The sequence below is a fragment of the Strongyloides ratti genome (genome assembly GCF_001040885.1).
Source record: "Strongyloides ratti genome assembly S_ratti_ED321, chromosome : 1".
Classification (NCBI taxonomy): Eukaryota; Metazoa; Nematoda; class Chromadorea; order Rhabditida; family Strongyloididae; genus Strongyloides; species Strongyloides ratti.
This window is the reverse complement of record NC_037307.1, coordinates 5332793-5354807: the sequence shown is the minus strand read 5'-3', so window position 1 is coordinate 5354807 and position 22015 is coordinate 5332793. Positions and strand designations below refer to the sequence as shown.

At 22.7% G+C, this 22015-nt stretch overlaps 9 protein-coding genes across 9 annotated transcripts; 3 read left to right on the top strand and 6 right to left on the bottom strand.

The window, feature by feature from the left end:
• Nucleotides 1-442: 442 nt before the first annotated feature.
• On the bottom strand, nucleotides 443-3645 carry SRAE_1000171800 (Hypothetical protein; the record flags this gene model as incomplete). Its single annotated transcript, XM_024648707.1, has 4 exons — nucleotides 443-1135; nucleotides 1196-1375; nucleotides 1449-3300; nucleotides 3344-3645. The coding sequence occupies 4 exons, from the start codon at nucleotides 3643-3645 to the stop codon at nucleotides 443-445; spliced, it is 3027 nt and encodes a 1008-aa protein (XP_024502658.1).
• Nucleotides 3646-5389: 1744 nt separating this feature from the next.
• Nucleotides 5390-6216, bottom strand: SRAE_1000171700 (Hypothetical protein; the record flags this gene model as incomplete). The annotated part of the gene is made up of 3 exons (XM_024648706.1): nucleotides 5390-5826; nucleotides 5864-6156; nucleotides 6212-6216. The coding sequence occupies 3 exons, from the start codon at nucleotides 6214-6216 to the stop codon at nucleotides 5390-5392; spliced, it is 735 nt and encodes a 244-aa protein (XP_024502657.1).
• A 181-nt stretch (nucleotides 6217-6397) lies between these two features.
• On the top strand, nucleotides 6398-8381 carry SRAE_1000171600 (ATPase, AAA-type, core domain and P-loop containing nucleoside triphosphate hydrolase domain-containing protein; the record flags this gene model as incomplete). Its single annotated transcript, XM_024648705.1, has 2 exons — nucleotides 6398-6465; nucleotides 6509-8381. The coding sequence occupies 2 exons, from the start codon at nucleotides 6398-6400 to the stop codon at nucleotides 8379-8381; spliced, it is 1941 nt and encodes a 646-aa protein (XP_024502656.1).
• Nucleotides 8382-10481: 2100 nt separating this feature from the next.
• SRAE_1000171500 (Zinc transporter ZIP2) lies at nucleotides 10482-11535 on the bottom strand (the record flags this gene model as incomplete). The annotated part of the gene is made up of 2 exons (XM_024648704.1): nucleotides 10482-10709; nucleotides 10750-11535. The coding sequence occupies 2 exons, from the start codon at nucleotides 11533-11535 to the stop codon at nucleotides 10482-10484; spliced, it is 1014 nt and encodes a 337-aa protein (XP_024502655.1).
• A 1482-nt stretch (nucleotides 11536-13017) lies between these two features.
• SRAE_1000171400 (Epidermal growth factor-like domain-containing protein) lies at nucleotides 13018-13446 on the bottom strand (the record flags this gene model as incomplete). The annotated part of the gene is made up of 1 exon (XM_024648703.1): nucleotides 13018-13446. One exon carries the CDS (start codon nucleotides 13444-13446, stop codon nucleotides 13018-13020), a length of 429 nt encoding a protein of 142 aa, XP_024502654.1.
• Nucleotides 13447-15065: 1619 nt separating this feature from the next.
• On the top strand, nucleotides 15066-15916 carry SRAE_1000171300 (Proliferating cell nuclear antigen; the record flags this gene model as incomplete). The annotated part of the gene is made up of 2 exons (XM_024648702.1): nucleotides 15066-15179; nucleotides 15221-15916. 2 exons carry the CDS (start codon nucleotides 15066-15068, stop codon nucleotides 15914-15916), a joined length of 810 nt encoding a protein of 269 aa, XP_024502653.1.
• A 101-nt stretch (nucleotides 15917-16017) lies between these two features.
• SRAE_1000171200 (GH16429p) lies at nucleotides 16018-17111 on the bottom strand (the record flags this gene model as incomplete). The annotated part of the gene is made up of 4 exons (XM_024648701.1): nucleotides 16018-16089; nucleotides 16131-16903; nucleotides 16942-17036; nucleotides 17077-17111. The coding sequence occupies 4 exons, from the start codon at nucleotides 17109-17111 to the stop codon at nucleotides 16018-16020; spliced, it is 975 nt and encodes a 324-aa protein (XP_024502652.1).
• Nucleotides 17112-17425: 314 nt separating this feature from the next.
• SRAE_1000171100 (Cell division control protein 2 cognate) lies at nucleotides 17426-18464 on the bottom strand (the record flags this gene model as incomplete). Its single annotated transcript, XM_024648700.1, has 3 exons — nucleotides 17426-18028; nucleotides 18066-18264; nucleotides 18316-18464. The coding sequence occupies 3 exons, from the start codon at nucleotides 18462-18464 to the stop codon at nucleotides 17426-17428; spliced, it is 951 nt and encodes a 316-aa protein (XP_024502651.1).
• A 325-nt stretch (nucleotides 18465-18789) lies between these two features.
• SRAE_1000171000 (Cap-specific mRNA (nucleoside-2'-O-)-methyltransferase 1) lies at nucleotides 18790-21390 on the top strand (the record flags this gene model as incomplete). Its single annotated transcript, XM_024648699.1, has 2 exons — nucleotides 18790-19876; nucleotides 19937-21390. 2 exons carry the CDS (start codon nucleotides 18790-18792, stop codon nucleotides 21388-21390), a joined length of 2541 nt encoding a protein of 846 aa, XP_024502650.1.
• Nucleotides 21391-22015: the final 625 nt, after the last annotated feature.

Below are 22015 nucleotides of genomic sequence, written 5' to 3'. Positions count from 1 at the left end.
TTTTTTTGCTAATAATTTGTAACTTTAAGAAGTATAATTAATTTTTTTTAATTACCAATTAACATCAAAAATCAAAGAATCATTAATTAAACCTGAATTTAGTAAAGTATTGTAATTTATTTCTAAGAATAAATTTATGCAAATATATATATTTGTATAACTTTTAATGATATTTTCTATGAGAGTTTATTAAACATGAATTTTAAAATGAATCATATAATTTTCCTAAATATTTGTCACATACCATTTTATTATTTTGAATTTTTATTTTGATTATAACTGTATTAATATTGTACTATATTTTTAAAAGTAAAAGAAAAAAATTTTTTTTTAGTAAATAACATAAATAATAATTTAAAAAAAAATAATTCTATAAAAATGTATAGACAAACAAAAATTTAATAGGATAATCTTTTATTATAGTATTATTAATATTAAAATATCAAACTATTGAGTTTTGATCAACAAATACTGTTTGTGGTGTTGGTGTAACTGTTGTTCTAGTCATATTATTAAGATTAACTGTTACAATACCATTGTTAGATGCTGCTGCAATCAATTTATCATTTCGAATTTTTAATATAACAAGTCCTAATACTCCAAATATTGTTATTAATAATAATCCTCCAATAACACTACCAAGAATTATAAGTAATGGTGATGCTTGATAAAGAACAACTAATTCAATTATATCATTTTGTTTCATTTTTTTTATTGGTAAAATTTCATCATGTAAATCTTTTAAAATTAATTCATTATATGTAGTTTGTTCAAGGAGAATTTGTGATAATTCCTCTGCAGATAATATCTGCCCTATTAATGATATCTCACCCTCAAATGGTATTGTTATTGTAAATTCAAATATAATTCCTTTAAAAATTTTTGGATCCTTAATTCTATATTGTGATATTCCTAATGAATCACTAATTTCTTTTATCCAAATATTTATTAATAATGTATCATTAAAAACAACATCTTCAAATTTTTTGTCAATTGTTATATGTACCTGTCTGGCATTACCATCATTTGTTAAATTTCTATTTATAACATTAGGATATACTGATAAGATTTTTATCTTATCGCTGAATATTAACCCATTTGGATTGTTTATTAATCTTTGAATACTTTGTATAATCTATTAAAATTTAAGAAATGAAAAATTAAATATTAAATATTTGAAAAAATATAAACTTACATAAGCATTAGACTGGTCATTATCTTTCATAAGAGGACGTAAAATTATTGATATAGTATCATTAAATGAATTTTTAGAACATTGTTCTTTGATAAAACGATTTATTGGTACTGATACAAGTGATGATAAAGATGAAAAAAATTTAGATAATTTAATTGGATCACATTTAACGGGGGAAGACTATAATAATTTAAATAATATATTATTATAAATTTTTAATTATAGTATAATTTTATGTTTTGATCAAACTTACTAATTTAAAATATAATAATATTTCTTGATAAATTGAGTATGGTTTTGGTTTAGGTGGTGGTACATGAAAAACACCAATAATTCCATTTCCTGAACAGGTACAATTAATTAAATTTCTTGTACTATTTTCTAATGAATATGCATAATCATTTGTGGTACATGAATTAAAATTATCCCATGATGATGTTTTATATAACATACAACTATAATAATTACTTGGGCTATAATTATGTATTGGTATCTGTGCATTCCATATAGTATATGGTGGAATATTTAAGAATGATCCAGATAAATTATCAATTAAATAAACATGTCTTAAATCTGAAACTAAATTGTTATATGAAGCAAGTAAATTATTAGTAGAAAATAATTTTTGCCTAAAATAAATATTTATCTCTATTCCATCAATTCCAATTAAACTTGTTCCAATACAAATTTTTTCACAAACATCATTTGAATTAACTCCACAATAAAATTGATAAATTAAACTATAAAAATCTTTACTTAATGAAAACATATATTTATCAGAACCAGCCATTGTCATATTTTGATAAATAATAGTATTATTATTTACAATAACAATTTGAGTTTGAATAAATGTATATAAACCACCTGTTGCTTTTTTTTCATCCTCAATATTTTGATCTTGACAAAAAACTTTTATAATATCATCTATATTTTGTAAATATACATCAGCTATATCTTGATTTTTATTTAATAATACATCATAAGCTACCAAAATAGTATTTGCACCTGATTCTGATAAATTTCTACTTATCTTTGTCCTTTCTGGTGTATTAATATTTCTTTTAAAATGTCTTTGTAATCTTTTATTATAATGATAAGGTAATTTTTTTAATTGAATATTTTTTAAATCATTTAACAATTTTGATGAGTCATATTTTTTTAATTTTATGTAAATATTATTCATAAAATTAGTATTTATTTCATTATCATAAAGTTTCTCTTCAAATGCATGTATTTTAAATAAAGAATCAAAAAACTTTTTTTTTCTTTCATATTTTTTGACAAGATGAATAATCTCTTCAGCAATTTGAACGTTATTTGTAATAATTTGACAAATTAAAAATTTCCCAAATATACATACATTATATAAATTATAAATTTTTATAGTTACTGGAAATGATTCTTTATTAGAACAATTTATTAAAATAAATGTTATTGGATGTCTGCCCATTTTTAATTTTTGTTTAAAAAAGTTGTATTTATATATATTTATATAATTTTTCTTGACATATTGTATAAAAAATAAAAAAATATCTTTTTTAAATAAATTTTCACTCAAATTGTCATGTAAAAATATATGTAATTCTTTATAATCTTTATTATTTAATAATTCTTCTTTTTCTAATATTAAACACCATATTTTAAAAGTTTTTTGTGAATATCTATTTATGTATCTTGATTTTGATTGTATTATCAAACTTTTTTTAGTCCACGTTTTACATAATATTGTTTTTGTGTTTTTTAATTTGTTAATATTACACACCATATCAATTGGAGGTAGTGATAAAAGATATAAGAATATATTCTTATCAGTTTTATTTTCATTAGTTTTATTTTGTATCGTAATAGAGGTAGAATAATCGGATAATTTTAAAGTATCAGTGAAATAATTATCTTTTTCAATGAAATACCATTCATTATAGAAATTAATTTTATTACTAAATACATAAGCAATAATTTTTGTAAATTTATTTTGATTGAACTGTTTCTTTGATGAAGCATCTTTTGACACACTTAGAACTCGTTTCTGATTTATCTCTATATGAACAATGATTTTTTGATACTTTTTAAAAGATAAAAAAATAATATAATCATAAAACAAAAATCTAAAAATTATTTTTTTTAAATTTTTGTTAAATTTGAACTTACGACTTTAAATTTGTAAGTACAATTGGTTGTAATTTAAAGATTGATGAATTTATATTAAATGAGCATATAATTTCTGATATTATATTGTTGTACTTCCATTTGTCTGTTTGCTTGCCTCTGTTTATGTTAAAATTCCAACTCACATGAAATTTTTCTTTATCATTAATTGTACTTATTTTTAAAAAATAATATTTATTATTTCTAATATTTATTTCATCTAATATTGTTATATTAATAATATCATTTATTTTATAAAAAAATTGATTAATAGTGCACTTTGATTTATTAGTATTTTTTATCATACCATTAATGTTCCAAAAATAAATTATATAATATTTAGTTAATTTATTAACATTGTAAAAATTAAAATAATTGAAATTTGTCTTTGAAAAAAGGAGTATTTCATTAGAATCATTAATTAATTTACAAAATATTGATAACAAAATACTTTTCACATTTACATTACTACATTTATTAATTCTATTTATCAATTTTGATATAATTTTTTTAACCATCCAATATTTTTTTTTCTCCATAAAAATATCATTACATGTATCATAATTGTACAGGTATTTTAAAATAAAATTTTTAATTTCAGTTGACGTCATTGGAAAATATACAATCAAGTTATACTGTCTAATTAGATCGTAAAATATATTAAGTAAAAAGTAAGTTCTTTTTGTGTTTGATAATGATTGAGATAAAACATTATGTCTAATCATATTAATTCTTCTTTTCAACAAAAGTTTCTTATATGGTAGTAGAATATTTTCATTAACAAATATTTTATTTTGATTTTTTTTGTTAAATTTATAAATTTTGTCATTGAGATAAATGTGGAATGTAGAGTAATCTTTTATATATCTTTCATAATTTTTTAATAGAAAGTTATAAACAAATTTGTTTAGTTTTTGTAAATTTTTTCTTTTGAAAAAAATTTTACAAACGAAATTGTAATGATACTTAAAAGTATCATCTTTTGTAAACATCTCTTCTGAAGTTGTGGTAAATAATAAATTTATTACATTAAAATTTAAAAATAAATTGTTAAGAAACTTTTTTTCATTATCTTTTTCTTCATTTATAAAACAGAGGACAAATAAACATTTTGAGTGGGGATTTTCATTATATTGAAAAAATACATTGATTTCACTTATTACATTTCTAAAATTCAATTCCTTGGATTTTTTATATCCTTTGAAAACAAAACAAGATTGCATTTGAATAAATTGATTTAAATTATGTACATTAAAAAATAAAAAAATTCCTGTTTTTGATTCATTTGAAAAAAATATACTATCCTCAAAAATAATAAAAGGAAATTTTTCAATTTTTAATATCAAAGAATTTAATAACTTTTCATCATAATTTTGGCAGGAACCTAATCTATCAGTAAAAAACAAATTAAAATTATATCTATTAAATCTTTTGCCAAAAATTGTAGAGTGATAAAATAGTAAAAAAAATAAAACAATTTTAAATATCATAAAAAAAAATACTGAATTTTTATGTTTCTTATAAAAATTAATGATAATTATGAGTTGTCTTGACAACAATCACATGCATTAATATATAACTTTACTCGTGCTTGAGTTGAATATATTACAAATTTAAATTAATTATTTACCAACCTTTTTTTCAAAAATTTTTTTTTGTTAGTTTCTTAACTAAAAAAAATGATGTCATGTTATGAATCACCTGTGGAAGATAATGAAAATAAAAAACAATTTTGATAAAGTAATGATAATTCTAAAAATAACTATATAAAATGTTTTCCAAATTCAATATGAATTTACTGAAAAATAAAGATATTTTTTAAATCAAAAAGCAGTAGACATTAAAAATAGTTTACAAATTTCTGTCCTATCATAAAAATATTTATGCTAATCATGATCACTTACTCAATTCTTAAAAAAATTTTTATTTAAAGTGGATTTTTAATTATAAGCAATTTATAGAAAGATATTAACAAACAAAAATAAAATATCTATTTATTTTAATAAGTTCCTTGTAACTTTTTATTAATTTTATTTTGAAAAGGAAGAATTAACGAATATGTGCCTCTTTTTCTTTATAAATTTCCCAAATAATTGTTTCTAATTTTTGGTATAATTCATTTTCCTCCTTATCAAAATAAAGGCATCGTTGACTGTGCTCCAAATGATAGACAAATGGACGATCATCAACAAAAGGAGCAATGAATATTGTTGTTTTTCGGCTATGCCTTAATAAAGCAATTGTAATTATCACTAATCCTAAACTAACTAAAATCCAACCAAATGTAATAACATAATACTTAGATTGTTTTATACATAATAATGACATAGGAATTATTAATGATAATGTGGAACATTCTTCTATTACATCTTCACAAAGTTTACCTTTCGTTGAATATGGACAAAGACAATCAACACGTTTAGTTATACTTTTATTCCTAGAAATATATGATATTCCTTTGTTACAAACTTTATTCAATGGTTTTGCTATAATATAGTAATTATATTGAAAAATTGTTTTTACCTGTGAAATAATAAATATTTCGTGAACAAGTGATATTATTTGTTGACTCAATTTCAAATAAACTTTCAATAAATAAAATTATAAATGTACTTTCGTTAACCTTAATAAAACGTGATAATAATATATTATTCCTGTCAATTGTATTATAATTAAAGGTAATTTTTTTACTTCCAAACTTTCCATATATTTTCCAAGAAGAAGAATCTAGATTAGTCTCAGATTTTATAGTTAATTCATGCCCTAATACATAACTTATGTCAAACTTATTTGTTTTCAACTGAGAACAAGCATAACTATAATAAAATGTATCAAATATGATTGTTAAAACAACTAATTTAGCTAACATACTACATATATATTCATTTTTAATAAAAATGAAAATTACAACTAATCAAAATTAATTAAATTTTGTCTACTTTAAAATTCAAAAAATAAATTTCAACATAATTCCTTTTAGAAAAACCGGCGGTTAAGACACCTTTCCAATTATTTTTGAGCATTATTGTTTTTAATTTTTTCCATGTTTTATTTACTATGACTAAATTTTTTCCAATATTTAATTGTAAAAATGTTCCTAAAAAAAATATTAACCAAGTTCAATCGTAAGTTATTTTATAATTTATATTTTAAAAAAAATTTTTTTAGGGAAGAATTAAATACTACTAAATATGACATCGAAAATGGACGTAAAAGTATCAAGAGAAAAGCACCAGGATGTGAAATAAATAATGATTGTAAAGTTGTAGAAAATATTACTATTTTAGAAGGTACTTTTGATGAAATTACATTTGACGATTCTAATGATGTTATCTGTTACAATAAAATACATAAACCAGAATCTAGGAAAAAAAAAATTAGTGAAGAAATTATAATTATAAATGAAATTCCTCAAAAAGAGTGTAAAAATATTTTAAAAAAAGAAAAAAGTGCCGTTTACAATAAAAATAAAATGTATATGAAAGAGATTGACTATGCTCCATATTCTAAATTATATCATGTTCCACAGGATACAAATTATCATAGTGTTCCATCAACATATAAATTTTTTTTTTCTGATAAAACAAAAATTACAAAAGAAAATATAACATTAAGTGATATTTCCAATAATACTCCGAATAATGGAACTAATTCATTTTATATTGGTTATTGTCCAACACTAGAAGAAACATCTAAAATATACTATTCTTCGATGAATGAATTTATGCAATCATGGTATAGATATGGAGCTGAAGCAAGAGATCTTAAGTATCTTGACTACAATTTACTTTCTTCTGCATTAAAACCTGATGTTATTTCAGATTTTCTTACTAATTCAAACAATGTAGAGAAATTGAGAACGTGGATGAAAACATGGAAAGACAAAATAACCAATCCATTTCTTTTTAATAAAAAGAAAACTGAATGTATGGAGGATGATAGTGATGGTTCAATGGATTCAATTAATTATATGGAAATTCCTTTTAATCCGTTAATAATTACGGGTCCTTCGGGTATCGGAAAAAGATCATCAATAAAATTTGTTGCCAAAGAATTAGGATTCAATTTAATTTCACTAGGTTGTGACGAAAAAAGAAATAGTAGTTTATTGACTACAAAATTATCTGGTGCCATCTCTAACTTCGGTATAAAAAGTTCCAAAGAGGTGATGCAAAATTTTTTTCAATCTGCTTCAACACAAAAAAAAGAAGATAAAAAAAAATTAGGGTTAACATGTGTTGTAATTGAAGATGTTGATGTTATTTTTGATGATGATGATGGTTTTTGGTTTACAATAAAAAATTTCTGCACTGACTCTAAAATTCCAATAATTTTAACTTGTAATCATAAAGAAAATCCAGTGAAAGAATTTTCAAAATTTCCTACATTTAACTATAGAAAAAATGTTTTACAATTTGAACATATTGGGATAAATATTTTGACTAATTTTTTACAATCATTGATATTTGGTTCTTACAAGTACTATTTAAATAGGATATACTTGAAACAGATAATAAAAGAGATGAAAACAGACATCAGAGCAATACTCAATCATCTTCATTTTGTATTAAGCACTGGTTTACAACCTATATTTAACAAAAATTCATATTATATTAGTGATAATATTTGTTTTTTTAAAAAATCCTATTTAATGAATGAAATTTTAGATCTTACCAGTACCAATGATATTAAGTATCTTCCTGATTTTTCAGAAGAGTATAACAAAGAAATTTACCAATCATATTGTGAATATACAGTTAATACAGATAAAACAAATGGCGAAGAATTACTTAACTCAATTGAATATTTAGATATTATTAACAATCTTAAAGATATACGGTTTAGTGATAACTCATCAAAGACAGAACTAGCAACTGACATTTTACATGCACTAAAGATTATTGACGAAGTTTTTGAATCTAAAACAGTTAGGAGAGGTGCAAAAACAAGACGGCATCCATTTACAAGACTCGGTGAAATGATCAAATACCCCATTATTGCGAATATAATCCGTTTGAAAATTAAGTATATTTCTATATAGTTTTATTAGTATCATCTTAACTATATATACTATTTTGTTTTTTAAAAAAAATAAAGTGTTGCTTCAATGTTTGGAATGCGAGAACAATCGAATGTTAACACACGTGGCATCTAAGCTATTATATTCGCCTACAGAACGCCACATTATGTATCAATTACACAACATGGAGCTGGTCGGCGAAAAAGCGTTAACAATCAAATAAATAGTTTCTCGCTATCTCTAATTCTTTTCCAATGTCTGTTGGGTTATTGCATTGGTGATAAAAACGTAAAGTAAAATAGGGCGGTTCACGAAGGTTTTCTTACTGAATCAAATTAATATGTGTAATACAAATAATAAGAAACTTTGGTACTATTCAATCTTAATGAGACATTTTTTTAAATCTTTTCATAATGTTAATGCCAATTTTTTAATAAATATTTTGACTAATTATACTTCTATCAAATTATTATTTTATATAAATAAATGTTTGTATATTTTTAATAGGTTTTTTTTAAATATGATACTTCTATAATTTTTTAAGCAAAATTATTATTTTTACTGAAGCTTTAGAACAAAAGTATGTTTTATTTAACAAAATAAAATATCAAAATAATTAGAATAATGATAAAAAAATATATTTAAAAACTTAGTAACTTTTTTGCAAATAAATGTAAATGAAATAAAAATGAATACAGACATAAAAAATATAAAATTTTTTATTAAAAAAAAATTAATAAAAAAAGAATTTAAAATTATGAAAAGTGCATTTATTAAAAAAGCATCCAATGTAGAATGACATAAAAAAGACTATTAAAAAGATTAGAATAATTAAATTTTAAAACATTAAAATTTCAATGTAAGAAATTTTTGTTTTGAACTTTGAATACTGTATAATATCTTATTAGGAAAAAAATTACATATAAATTTTTCGACTCTAATAATAATAATAACCATATTGATAAAAGAAACAATTTTTTTTTAAATAATCTAATTCTTGAGATGTTGCTTCTGACAAGAAAATTTTTAATAAGTGATTGATAAGTGAAAAATGTTGATAACATTCTTAAAAATAAACTTATTAACAAGCGAATGTTACGAGAAGATAAAGGAAAATTTTGACCACCTGATACTTAAGCTTCAAGTTTGAATTCTAACTATGAAGATGATTATAAGAGTTCAAAAAAAGTAAAAATTGTTAAAAAATTTCTATAAATTCGAACAAAAGAAATGAATTTCTTGATAGTAAATCGTACTAACTTTTTTGAAAACAACCATACCTAGATTTTTTTCTAAGACTGATAAAAAGATACAATTTGTAAATTGTTTTTTAAAATATTTTCCAAAAATAATATGCATATTTTTTCAAAATTTTTAATCAAACATATTTAAATAAATTTATATTTTAAGCACAAAAATACTTTTTTAAACAATTTTCTATAAATTAAACAGAGACTATTGACTTCTTGTTGAAGCATGACATTCTTATAAAAAAAGTGATATAGAAGACATTCAATGGAGCAACTTTATTATAGAAACAATAATATTCTTTACAATAAAGTACTATACTTATGACAAAGTATGGCTTAGCTAAAAATCATTTTAAAAAAATGTTTAGAAGCTAATCAATTACTTAAACTAAAAATATTTTAAAGAATTTTGCAAATATAAACTTTTTCGACAACTTATAAAATGAAACAAATACTTCCTGTCATAATTTTATTGAAAAATGTTTATGAAGGAACATTAGTTCATGAGGAAAGATTTTCATAAAACATCCTGTATATGTGTATACACAATTATTAACAGGATGAAAAGAATTTACCATTTAGTTTTAAATGTCATATTATTTATTATTAAAAATATATAATACATTAATATTTTAAATACAAGTTTTATTTTATTTTTTCAAGTGGTATTTTTTTTGATTGGCTACTTTATCATTTTTATAATAATTAATCACTTTCTGTTTTTAATTATATGGATTATTACTTTACCAAAATAATATATTATGTAATTTTATAATAATTGTAAAAATAAGTCTCCTTTTACGTACAAAAAAAATTATACAAATTATGATATTATAAAAAAAAAAACAAAAATTAATGTAAAATAATATTATTATTCAAAACTACTTTCATCTTCCAAAAAAAGGTTATCGAAACCTTGGAATGCAGCAATAACTGCAAAACCTAAAAATATTGCAAATAATTTCCAAATTGGATATTTTTCTTTATTTTTTTCAACAGCAAGTATTTCTAAAAATGTAACATATATAAATGTTCCACATGCAAATGCCTCTAAAAGATTGCATACTATAGCTTTTGATGTTTCATTGATATTGGCGTTCTAGAAAATTTGATAACTTATTATATAAATATAATCTTACCTTAAATCCAACACCTATTAATGTTCCTAATGGTGTCATAGCACCATATAATATAATTGTTATTAAGACAAATTTAATTCTACTAGTATTTTCCTTTGTTATTTGAAGTCCTACTGTAAATGCTTCAATTCCTTTATGTAAAATTAATGAAATAAACAATGTAAATATATTTGCTTTTGTATCTTGAATACCTAAAGCAAATCCTTCTAATAATGAGTGAAAACTCATAACAAATGTAAAAGTTATTGTTTTTAAAATACTAGATTCCTTTGGTTCTGCTTTTGACATATATGATATTGATTCATCAATTGCATCATGATGAGATCTAAATGTATAATAATCTTCTTTTATTTGTTCATTTTTTTCATCCGCAATACAAAATTTGTCATCAGTTGTGGATGATTTTGGTGTTTCTGGAAAAACATTATGATCATGACTATGTTTTATACCAAAAATTTTAATTGAAAATTCTTCTATAGCATAAACTAAAAAAAATCCTACACAGGCAAAAAATTGAGGAAATGGATAAGAAAATTTTTGATTTAATAATTTTTCAACCTCTTCATACTCTTCTAACATATGTGGAAAGATATCTAAGAAACATGTAGCCATAAATACACCTCCACCAAAACATGTCAATAATGTCATAATTTTTGATGAAAATTGATTAAATTGTCCACTTTTTGACATTAATTTTTTACATATTTTTAATGGTATCAATCCAGCAAAAATTGTGACAAGTAACATAATTATAGCTAATACTACTTGTAAAATAATATCACTCATTTTATATTTTAATAAATCTAAAAGATGATCAAATACTAAAAAAGAAATAAATAATAAAATTGTATCAAAAAGATTATTTATTCTTATCAAATAAAATATTGTTGACCAATTTACTATTAATCTAAAGATTTAGAAAAATAATTATAAATAATTTTATAAAAGACAACGACTTGCCTGATAAAATAATTTACCTTTTTTTCTTGGTAATATTTTTAAAATGTTAAAATATTATCAAAAATTTTTGTTAAAGATTTGTTAGATGTAAATAAATTGGTCTTAGAAAAAAAAAAATACATATATATACAAAATATTATTAAATTTTTTCATTTCGCAATTTAATAAAAGTAAATATTTTGAAAATTCTTTTATAAAAATAAAACATTTATTTAACATAATTCATTTAAATGTTTTAAAAAATTATTTTAAAATTTACTTTTAGAAAAGTATTTCAAAAGGTTGTATATGTTTAATATAATATTGGATAAATAACATTTGCTTTCTATTTTTTTTCTTTAAATTAAAAAAATTTAATATAAACAAATTTTAACTTAAAAAAAAAAGTTATATTGTAACAGGATAGTAAAAATTTATATGAATCAATGACATATTATAGATATTTATCTTTAAAATAAATAATTAATTTAGTCATCTAAGAATCTCAATTTCACGAAATGATGGACTTAAAATATTTTTGTAAAGAAAAATATATATTAATTTATATAAATATACATTTATTATACTTTTAAAAAGTAAAAAAAATAATTTTAATATTTAGTATTGTTATAAAAATATTTAAACAATAAAATAATTTTGTTAATAATTTTTTTTTATTATTATTAAGAATATATTTATACAAATGCTTTATATATAGTATAGGATCAATAGACTTTAAAGAAATATGAATTTAACTAGTATCAGTAGTATATGTTAAACTAAAATGTACATTAATAGAACATTATACCTTATTAGTTGAAGTACAATATAAATAAAATAATGAATTATAATTATACTAAATATTAAATGATTTAATGACAATTCTATTTATTAATTTAAAATTCGTAATATTTCAAGTAGTTTGATGTCTTGAATATTTATAAATTTGTATATACATATACCATACTAATACATACATTAAAATAAAAATTGATAAAGAAATTTTAAAAAAATGATTAAATTAATTTAATAAAAATGAAAAATTAATTATAAAAAAATTTCTATAAAAATAAATTATTCAAAACAAAATCATCCAATTTTATATAACTTTTTTTTAATTACATATAAATGAAATATTTTCCAATTAATACTAAAATAATAAATTAATAATTTTAATGTAAAATTATTAACCATTATATCATTCATTAAAAAATAAATTCATTAATTTAATAACAAAAAACGAAACCATTATATTGCATAAACGCGTATTATATAAAATATTTTTAATGTTACTTTTTTAAAGTTATTGTTAAAGCTTATATTTCATTTTTAACTCATTAATAAATTAGTTGTCATTGATTCTTGATCATCTAAGTAATATTCTTTTTCAAATTTTTCGCTTTTTGATTCTTTACTATTTGTTTCAAATCTTTTGTATAATTTTATTGAACGCCAAACTGCTACAATAAAAATAATAAAGAGGAGAGCAATAGCATAATAACTAGATTCGTTAAGTCGTATCATTTTCAAATTTTTAAAATAACTTAAGTTGACATCTTCACTATTACAAGATTCTTTATCACAAAATGGACCAGAATAGCAAGTGGAACATTGGCAAAAATAGTCATTCAATGAAGTTGTATAAAAACATAACGCATCATTCTTACAAGGATTATGTATACAAGTTCCGTTAACTCCTGAATTAGCTATGTGATACAGTTCTAAATTGTTGTAATCTTCTGAAGAAATTTCAACCATTATAATAATAAAATTTTTTTTTTGTATCAACAATATTAAATATTTATTTTCATAGTATAAAAATTTGTAATATTTTTAAATATATTTATTTTAAAATATGCATATAAAAATAAATTTTTAATTAATTATGCAATTATTAAAAATTAGCTATTTAAAAATTCTACTAATAGACAAAAAAAAAGTATTATATTTTAATACAAGAAATAATAAGTATTTTTTAGTTTTGGTAAAAGCATTTTTTTAAAAAACCTTACCGTTCCTAAATCTAAATCTCTAAAAACTAAAATCCTATCAAATCCTTCAGACTTCCTAATCGCTGAAAAAAATACGAATAAAATTATTAAATACGTTTTTAAATTTACAATTTGGGATGTTTTAACATTAAATCATACAGACATATCATTAAAAAAATTTTGTGATTAAATATAATTTTATTGCCAGATTATAAAGTTATGCTTTTATTGTGATGTAATAATATTTTTTTTAATATTTTAATCTTTCTACTAATTCCAAAAATGACCAATGATATAGAACGCAAAATTTATGATAAGAATAATTTATTAGTTTTCCTATTATAATATTATATTAAATAATTTTTAATATTATAATGAGAGTCTTAAGTTATTTTTTTTTGTTACTAAATTCAGAATTTCTGAATATGTCATTTTCGGAAAATCTTTTTGAAGTGACTCATAAATTATACCTCAACAGGAATCTTAAATCAAAATCTAAATATCATTGTTTTTAAAAAAAATTGTTAAGATTTATTAAAATGATTCGGTTTTTTATTTATAAAAAAAAAATTTTTTAGTTTTTTGAATTTTTATAGTTACCTTCAGAATTTTGATTCATTTCTGATCCCTTAATATCACGTGCTCCAAGATTTTCTTTACTATTTGTAATAATATTGTTATTATCTTCAATTTAAAGGAAGTTATTAATTTTATTGTTTTTTTCAGTAACTTTTCGAAATTTTTTATTCACAAACAAAATTTCAATAATCAATTTTTCAACACTTTCCTCTTACAATTAAACTTTAAAAAAATATTTTTTTATTACTAATTATTTTGATATTTAAATGCACTATATAAACATATTTCTATTTTTAGAAATATATCTATAGTGTCTTTCTTTTCTTTGTTTTTAAAACATTAGTTTCTTTTGAAATTAAAAAAGTATAATAATAAAAGATGAATAAATTAAAAAAAAAGAAAAATAAATGTACTGGAAATGTAAAGAAGATAATTAATTTACACGTTATCACCCGAAAAAGGAGATTCTATCAAAATTTAATACGGATGTACCCTGTTCCATGTACACTACTTTTATACATGTCATTTCAATCATAGTTTGAAGTTAAAAAGTTTTTCAATGACTTTTTTTTCGTTACGATTGTCTTGTTAATGTTTGGAAAAATGGTTAAGAATAAGTATTACCGCCAAAGTGAGTAGTTTTGCGGCAAGTGTCAGTTTTAGTATTGTGCTTGTATTTATTTTAAAATTCTTGTTATTTTATTTCGATTTATTGTCATTGTTTTATTTTTAAGAAGTTACATTACTAATTCCGTTATTTTTTTTTACAGTGTTATCTCTTTTACTTATTACTTACGTTATTTGACTATGTTTGAAGCAAAACTTCCACAAGCAGCTACTCTCAAGAAAGTTGTTGATGCTATCAAGGATTTGGTTCAAGATGCTCCATTTGATTGTAGTGAAACAGGCATGAGTCTTCAGGTAAGTTTTTGAAGTAGTCCTAATTTGATGTCTATTTTTAGGCTATGGATTCATCCCATGTTGCATTGGTTTCTCTAAAAATGGATGTATCATTGTTTGACACATATCGCTGTGATAGAACTATCAATGTTGGTTTATCTTTGGCTACAATGGCTAAGGCTCTTAAGTGTGCAAACAATGATGATTCTTGTCACATTCGTCATGACGATGATGACCATGACAACGTTACTTTTACTTTTAAAGATGCCAAGAAAGAAAGAACACAAGAAGTTACTGTACGCTTGGTTGACCTAGACAATGAACATCTTGGAATTCCTGAACAAGAGTACAGCGTTGTCCTTCAAATGCCCTCATCTGATTTTATGAAAACTTGTAAGGACCTTTCTATGTTTTCTGATACATTATGTATTGCTGCAAACAAGTCATCTATTGAATTTAGCGCTACCGGAGACAATGGGTCGTCAAAGGTTACATACAACAAATCATCATCATTGGATGATGATGAAGAAAATGGCGGAGGTATCGTTCTTGAGGTCAAAACACCGGTGAAGATTAATTTCTCTATTAAATATATGAATCAATTTACTAAGGCAACACCACTTGGAGAGGTAGTAAAAATTTCTATGTGCAATGGTGTACCAGTTATTGTGGAGTATCCATTTGGTTCTGATGACCGAAGCTCATTGTCATTCTTTTTAGCCCCCAAGATCGATGATGATGTGAAAATGGAAGCTTAATTTAATATCGTATTTAATTTTGTGTGAAAAAAATGTTTATAATACTTAAATAAAAAGTAAAACAAAATATTTGTGTATGTTTTTTTTATATAGATTTATGACTAACAACATGTGTTTCCTTCAATTTTCTTTGACATCTTCTTTTTGGCAATTTCTAGGACATCATATACACACTAGAAATTAAATATAAATTTAAAAAATATGAATTACTTACACTTCTGAATTCTTTAAGATTAAAATTTATGGTACTTTCGTTTTCGCAATTCTCGGTTCGTGCTATAGCTAATAAAGCCAGATATTTGTTTATTGGTCTCATGAACAAAACTTGTTTTGTACGTAATGTAAATTGAGCTGCAGAGTACTCGTTAAATGTTATACCACTTTTGTTTTTCCCATAAATTGTAGATACATCAATTGCTACATCAATCATATCACAACAAAGTTCATATGTAGCCATGTCAACAGGTGCTGAATCTGTTGCAATGTAGACTTTCGAAGTAAGATCAAAAATGAAACTTTTTTCGATATTTGTTCCTTGATTGAACATATCTAAAAAACTTTCAAATGAACCAATTTTTCTCAATAATTTTTGAACTATCTTGCTAAATGCTTCAAAAATAGAATGATCGAAAATAGAAGTCATATGATAATTAATTTTAATATCATCAATCTCTTCTTCAATCATCCAATCCTGAATATATTGAAAAATTTTTCTTTTAATATCCATTCTAGCCTCTTCATTTATACCATCAATTTTATGAATTAAAATCTCAAAGTATATTTCTCCATTTATATTGTAGGCTTCTAATATTTCCTTAGAAAGTAATTTTAAAGCTTCATCTACATCACCTTGAGCATCAATTATAAATATAAAAGCCTCACAACGTTTAAGATTTTTTCTAGGTGAAAGATCATCATTAGATGATTCAAAAATACTACCATCAGGAAATTCAAATAACTCGAGGTTTATAAAAGAATTGTTAATATCTAAAATTTTATATATCACAGTAAAGATAATATCTTACAATCCCTATTATTTACAGGAATAGTTGGAAGAATTATTGTTTCATTTGGAGACATTTTCTCAAAAACAACTTTTCTTATAGAAGATTTCCCTGAACTAAAATAATTGTATGTTATTTAATATTACAATATCATACCTCTTTGGACCATGAATAAAAATACATGGTCTCATTTCATCTGCATTTTTACCATCCTCATTATTTGAAACATTATAATATTGATGATGAAAAAACTCAAGTTTTTTCATAACCTAAAAGATAAATAATTTTATGTTAGACAATTTTAATAAATCAATATATAAATAGAAGACAACTAGGTATTAGAAAGGAAAGCCTTATCATGGAAAAAATGTTTTATTATATAATGATGTATAATTTTAATTTATTTATACTCAACCTTTTAGCCATTAAGAGATCTTATAAAAGCAGATATTACCAACCAGTTGATATTAAGTATATTTCAAATGGAACTATACTTCACAGAAATTTAGGAAGATTTTTTGTTAAATAAAGATGAAATAGGAGGTAGTGATATGTCAAGATCTCTAAAAAAGCTATGATTTAGAGCAGAGTTAACTAAAAGTCTAGATTGTGGTTTGTATGAAAACATTTTACTTAAAAGATCTTCAAAAGAATCTTGAATATCTGGATATACTTCTGAAATCTTCTTTGGTTTCCACTTAGGAAATTGTTCTTGATAGTCTCGTAAACTTTCAACTCCAGGCCATATACTGTTATTTGGTGTACCAAATAGTTTAAAAATCTTAAACAATTGATCCATTTCAGAATCTCCTTGAAATAATGCAACACCTCTAAAACATTCAACAAGTATACAACCCAAGGACCATACATCAACCCCAGATGAATAATACTCTTCACCTAATATTATTTCTGGTGGTCTATACCATAATGTTACTACCTCGTTAGTATAATTTCTTTGTGGAATTGTAAATGAACGAGCCAATCCAAAATCAGCCAACTTTACGATCCCTTTATTAGAGACTAAAATATTTTGTGGCTTTAAATCTCTATGTATAATTCGCCGTACATGACAGTAAGCGAGACCATTTAATAATTGAAATCCAGAGTACTAAAATATATTGTGTCTTAAAAAAGATTAAACTTACTTTTACATATGATAAAGGCATTTTCCGATTTTCCAACTTATCAAGTACCATTTTTAGATCATTATCCAAATATTCAAAAATCATAAATAATTTATTTTCACTAATTACACAGTCAAATAAAGTAACAATATTAGGATGTTTTAATTCTTTTAATATAGAAACTTCTCTTAAACATGTACTAGGAATACCATCTTCACTTCTATAAAATGTAAGAAATTTTTTAATTTGTTATTATCAAAAAATTACTAACTTATCAAGAAAAATTTTTTTTAATGCTATTTCCATATTTCTGGCTCCCCAAGTGGCTTTGTAAACAACACCATAGGTACCTTCACCAATTTTTTCTGAGTTAGTAAATTCACGCAAAACATTCCTATTGTCATTCAATCCAAAAGCCATTTATTTCATAAATATCTTAAATTTAAGACTGTTTAATATTAAACAACATAAAATGTATATATGAAAACAATTTTAAAATAAATATAAATAAGTATAACAGTTAAAATATTTACCAAACAATACCATATAAGGTTTTTTTTTATACTGTTGAAAAAGTTTACCATTGTTTAAAACATTTTGGAAGTTAGGATGTATTTTCGTTATGAGACATGAGTAATTGTGACGCTTTTGGAAATATGTTGGTTTTGATTTGTATCATTAAAGTTATTAGTTAACATTATTTTTTATATTTAAAATTTTTTTTTTAAATATTTTATTTTAAATAATGGATTTAAACGATAGTAGTCATCGTCTTAATAGAAAAAGAATAAAAACAACAGATGAGGATGAGGAGGATGAAGCTGATTATAAAAAAAAGCCAAGTATTGGTTTTAAGATTTTAGAAAAAATGAATTTTGAAGGAAAAGGTTTAGGAAAATTCGGACAAGGTGTAACAGATGATATAGAAGTTCAGAATCCCATTGGACGTAGAGGTCTAGGTCATCAAATACATTCTCGTATTGAAATAGATTTTAATGAATCTGAAGAAGTTAAAACAATTGAAGAAACTCCAGAGTGGTGTTCAAAATGTGATAATGCATTTGAAAAAACAAATTTAATTGATGATTCATGGATTATTATTGATAAACCTAAAGAGAAAATTGAAGATGAAACTAGATATTGTTCCTCAGAAACATTATTAAAAATGCTTGAAGGAAAAAATGTTTTTGATCATATGAGTGATAGAGATTTAAATTTTGCCAGACTAAGGGCAAATCCATATGAAAATGTTAAAGGAGCTTTTTTTCAAAATAGAGCTGCTATGAAAATGGCTAATTTAGATAAAATTTATGGTTGGTTATTAAGTGGTGAAACAGTTAAGGAAGAAAGATTGAGTAAAAATCCTTTAGATCTAGAAATTGATGAATTACATCGCAAAAATAATGATAGAGAAAAACCTTTATTTTATTTTGCAGATGTTTGTGCTGGACCTGGTGGTTTTACAGAATATCTTTTATGGAGAAAAAGTTTTTATAATGCGAAAGGTTTTGGATTTACTTTAATTGGTGACTGTGATTTTAATTTAAATAAATTTACTGCTGCTTCACCAATGTACTTTCATCCATTTTATGGTGTTGAAAGAGATGGTGATGTTATGAATCCAGATAATTTAGTTTCTCTTCAACAATTTGTTGGAGAAGGAACTAATGGTGATTTTTGTGATTTAGTTATGTGTGATGGTGGATTTAATGTTTCAGGAAAAGAAAATATTCAAGAAATTTTATCAAAACGTTTATATTTATGTCAATTTATTGCAGGATTATCTCTTTGTCGTCAAAGTACTGAAAATACAAAAGGTGGTAATTATGTTTGTAAGTTGTTTGATTTATTTACACCATTTTCTGTTGGTCTTGTGTATCTTATGTACTTAGCATTTGAAAATATTTCTCTTCATAAATGTCATACTAGTCGCCCTGCAAATTCTGAAAGATATATTGTTTGCAAAAATCTCAAACCATGGGGTGGTACAATTATTAAAGATTATTTAATGAGTATAAATAAAAAATTAAATGATTTTGAAAGGAAAGGTTTAAGTAATGTAAAAGATATACTTGAAATTGTTCCAGAAGAAGTAATTTATAATGATGAACAATTTTATAATTATATTGTAAATCATAATGAAAACGTTGCACAACGTCAAACTTTTTACTTAAATAAATATGCTAAATATGCTCAAAATTCTACTAAACGTGATAAAGATCAAGAAACTATTAGAAATGAGTGTCTTCAGTATTGGGAAATTCCAAAAAGACCAAAAATAGTTATTAATAATCATAATAATCCTGGTAAATCATATAATGATTGTTGTGAATATATGATAAAATTATTACATAGTAATACATTTTGCCCAACAAATATTGAAAAACTTCCTAAATCTGTAGAGGATACATTTTTCAAGGTGGCGAGTCATGAAGCTAAAAGGAGGAGAATGGAAGAAATTAGATTCAATTTTACTCCCATTCTATCAGAAAGGGGAATTCTTTCATCATCCAGAGATGGTGTTTTTAGATTATTGAGTTCTGGAAAATTTGTAAAAATTGCAGAACTTAATCATATAATACCATTTGATAGTTTCGTTTACTATGAAAAAACACCACTTTTTAAAAAAGCACATGGAAGAATGATAGAAGCTTATTCTTCTGTTGATACTTCTTATAGAATTATTGATGCTGCCATAATTAGTGGTGATTATATTGCTGATGAGCCTTATGATAAAAGAATGGCTTCAATAAAAAAGATGTGTCAGGCAGTGTCAAAGTCAAAAGGTGAATCAAAGAGAAGTAATGAAAATATGAGTAGAAGAGAAAAAGAATTAAATGAAAAAATATCAAATAATAAAAATAGCAAAAGTCGTTTTCCTAAAAAACCACCTACACCTTTAGATAATGAGGATACAATTTTAGCATCCGATTTGTATAAGATATCCGATATTGATAATATACTTAATAATATTGAGATACATTGTTATAATCAAAAATACATGGCATTTTTGAAGATAGAAAATGATTTTTATATACCTATATCAGGTTTGAGGTTTTTTAACATCTTAAAGAAGTACAATCAATGGTACTATAGTGAAAGTAACAAAAATTTGTATATGGTTAATTTTGAAAAAAAACAAACGTATCTCGAAGGGCATGTAGCAAATAATCCAAAAATTTTTTATAATTCTTTTTATGATATGTTTTTAATGGAATCAAAAAATTTTGCTAATGTTTTCTCATGGCAATGGTCAATTAATAATAATACTTCAATAAAAACTTTGATTGAAAATGACTGTGTTTTAAAGTCATATTTCAACTTTAATTCCCTTTCAGATGAATAAAAATTCTTTGTTTCAGTAGGGTTTTTTTTTTGAATTAAAACATGTAGATAATTTTGTTTTATTTTTTCCACGGTTTCAATATTAAATTTTCTAAATAAATTTTTATTTATTTTTTATTATGATATTTTTTTAATTTCAACAGAAACTAATTTTTAAAAGCACAGAAAAAAAGAGACACTACAAATGAATCTCTACGATTAAAATATGTTTAGATAATAGATTTAAATATCAAATTAATTAACAATAAATAAATATCATTTTTAAGTTTAATTGTGAAAAGGAAGTTTTGGTAAAATGAAAGATTATTGAAAATTTATTTCTGACGGCAAAATTTTAAAAAAGTTAATAATTTTTGTTTGAAATAATGATAGCAACAATATAATGTTACAGATAGATAAAGAAGATTTTGGGGCACGTGATATTAAGGGATCAGAAATGAATCAAAATTCTGAAGATAGTTATAAAAATTCAAAATACTCAAAAATGTTTTTTTTTTATATTAAAAATTGAATCATATTTTTAAAAATCTTAAGAATTTTATTGAAAACAATAATATTTAAATTTTTAATCCATATTTACGATAAAATCTATGATTTATTTCCGGAAAGATTTTCTAAAGGTAATT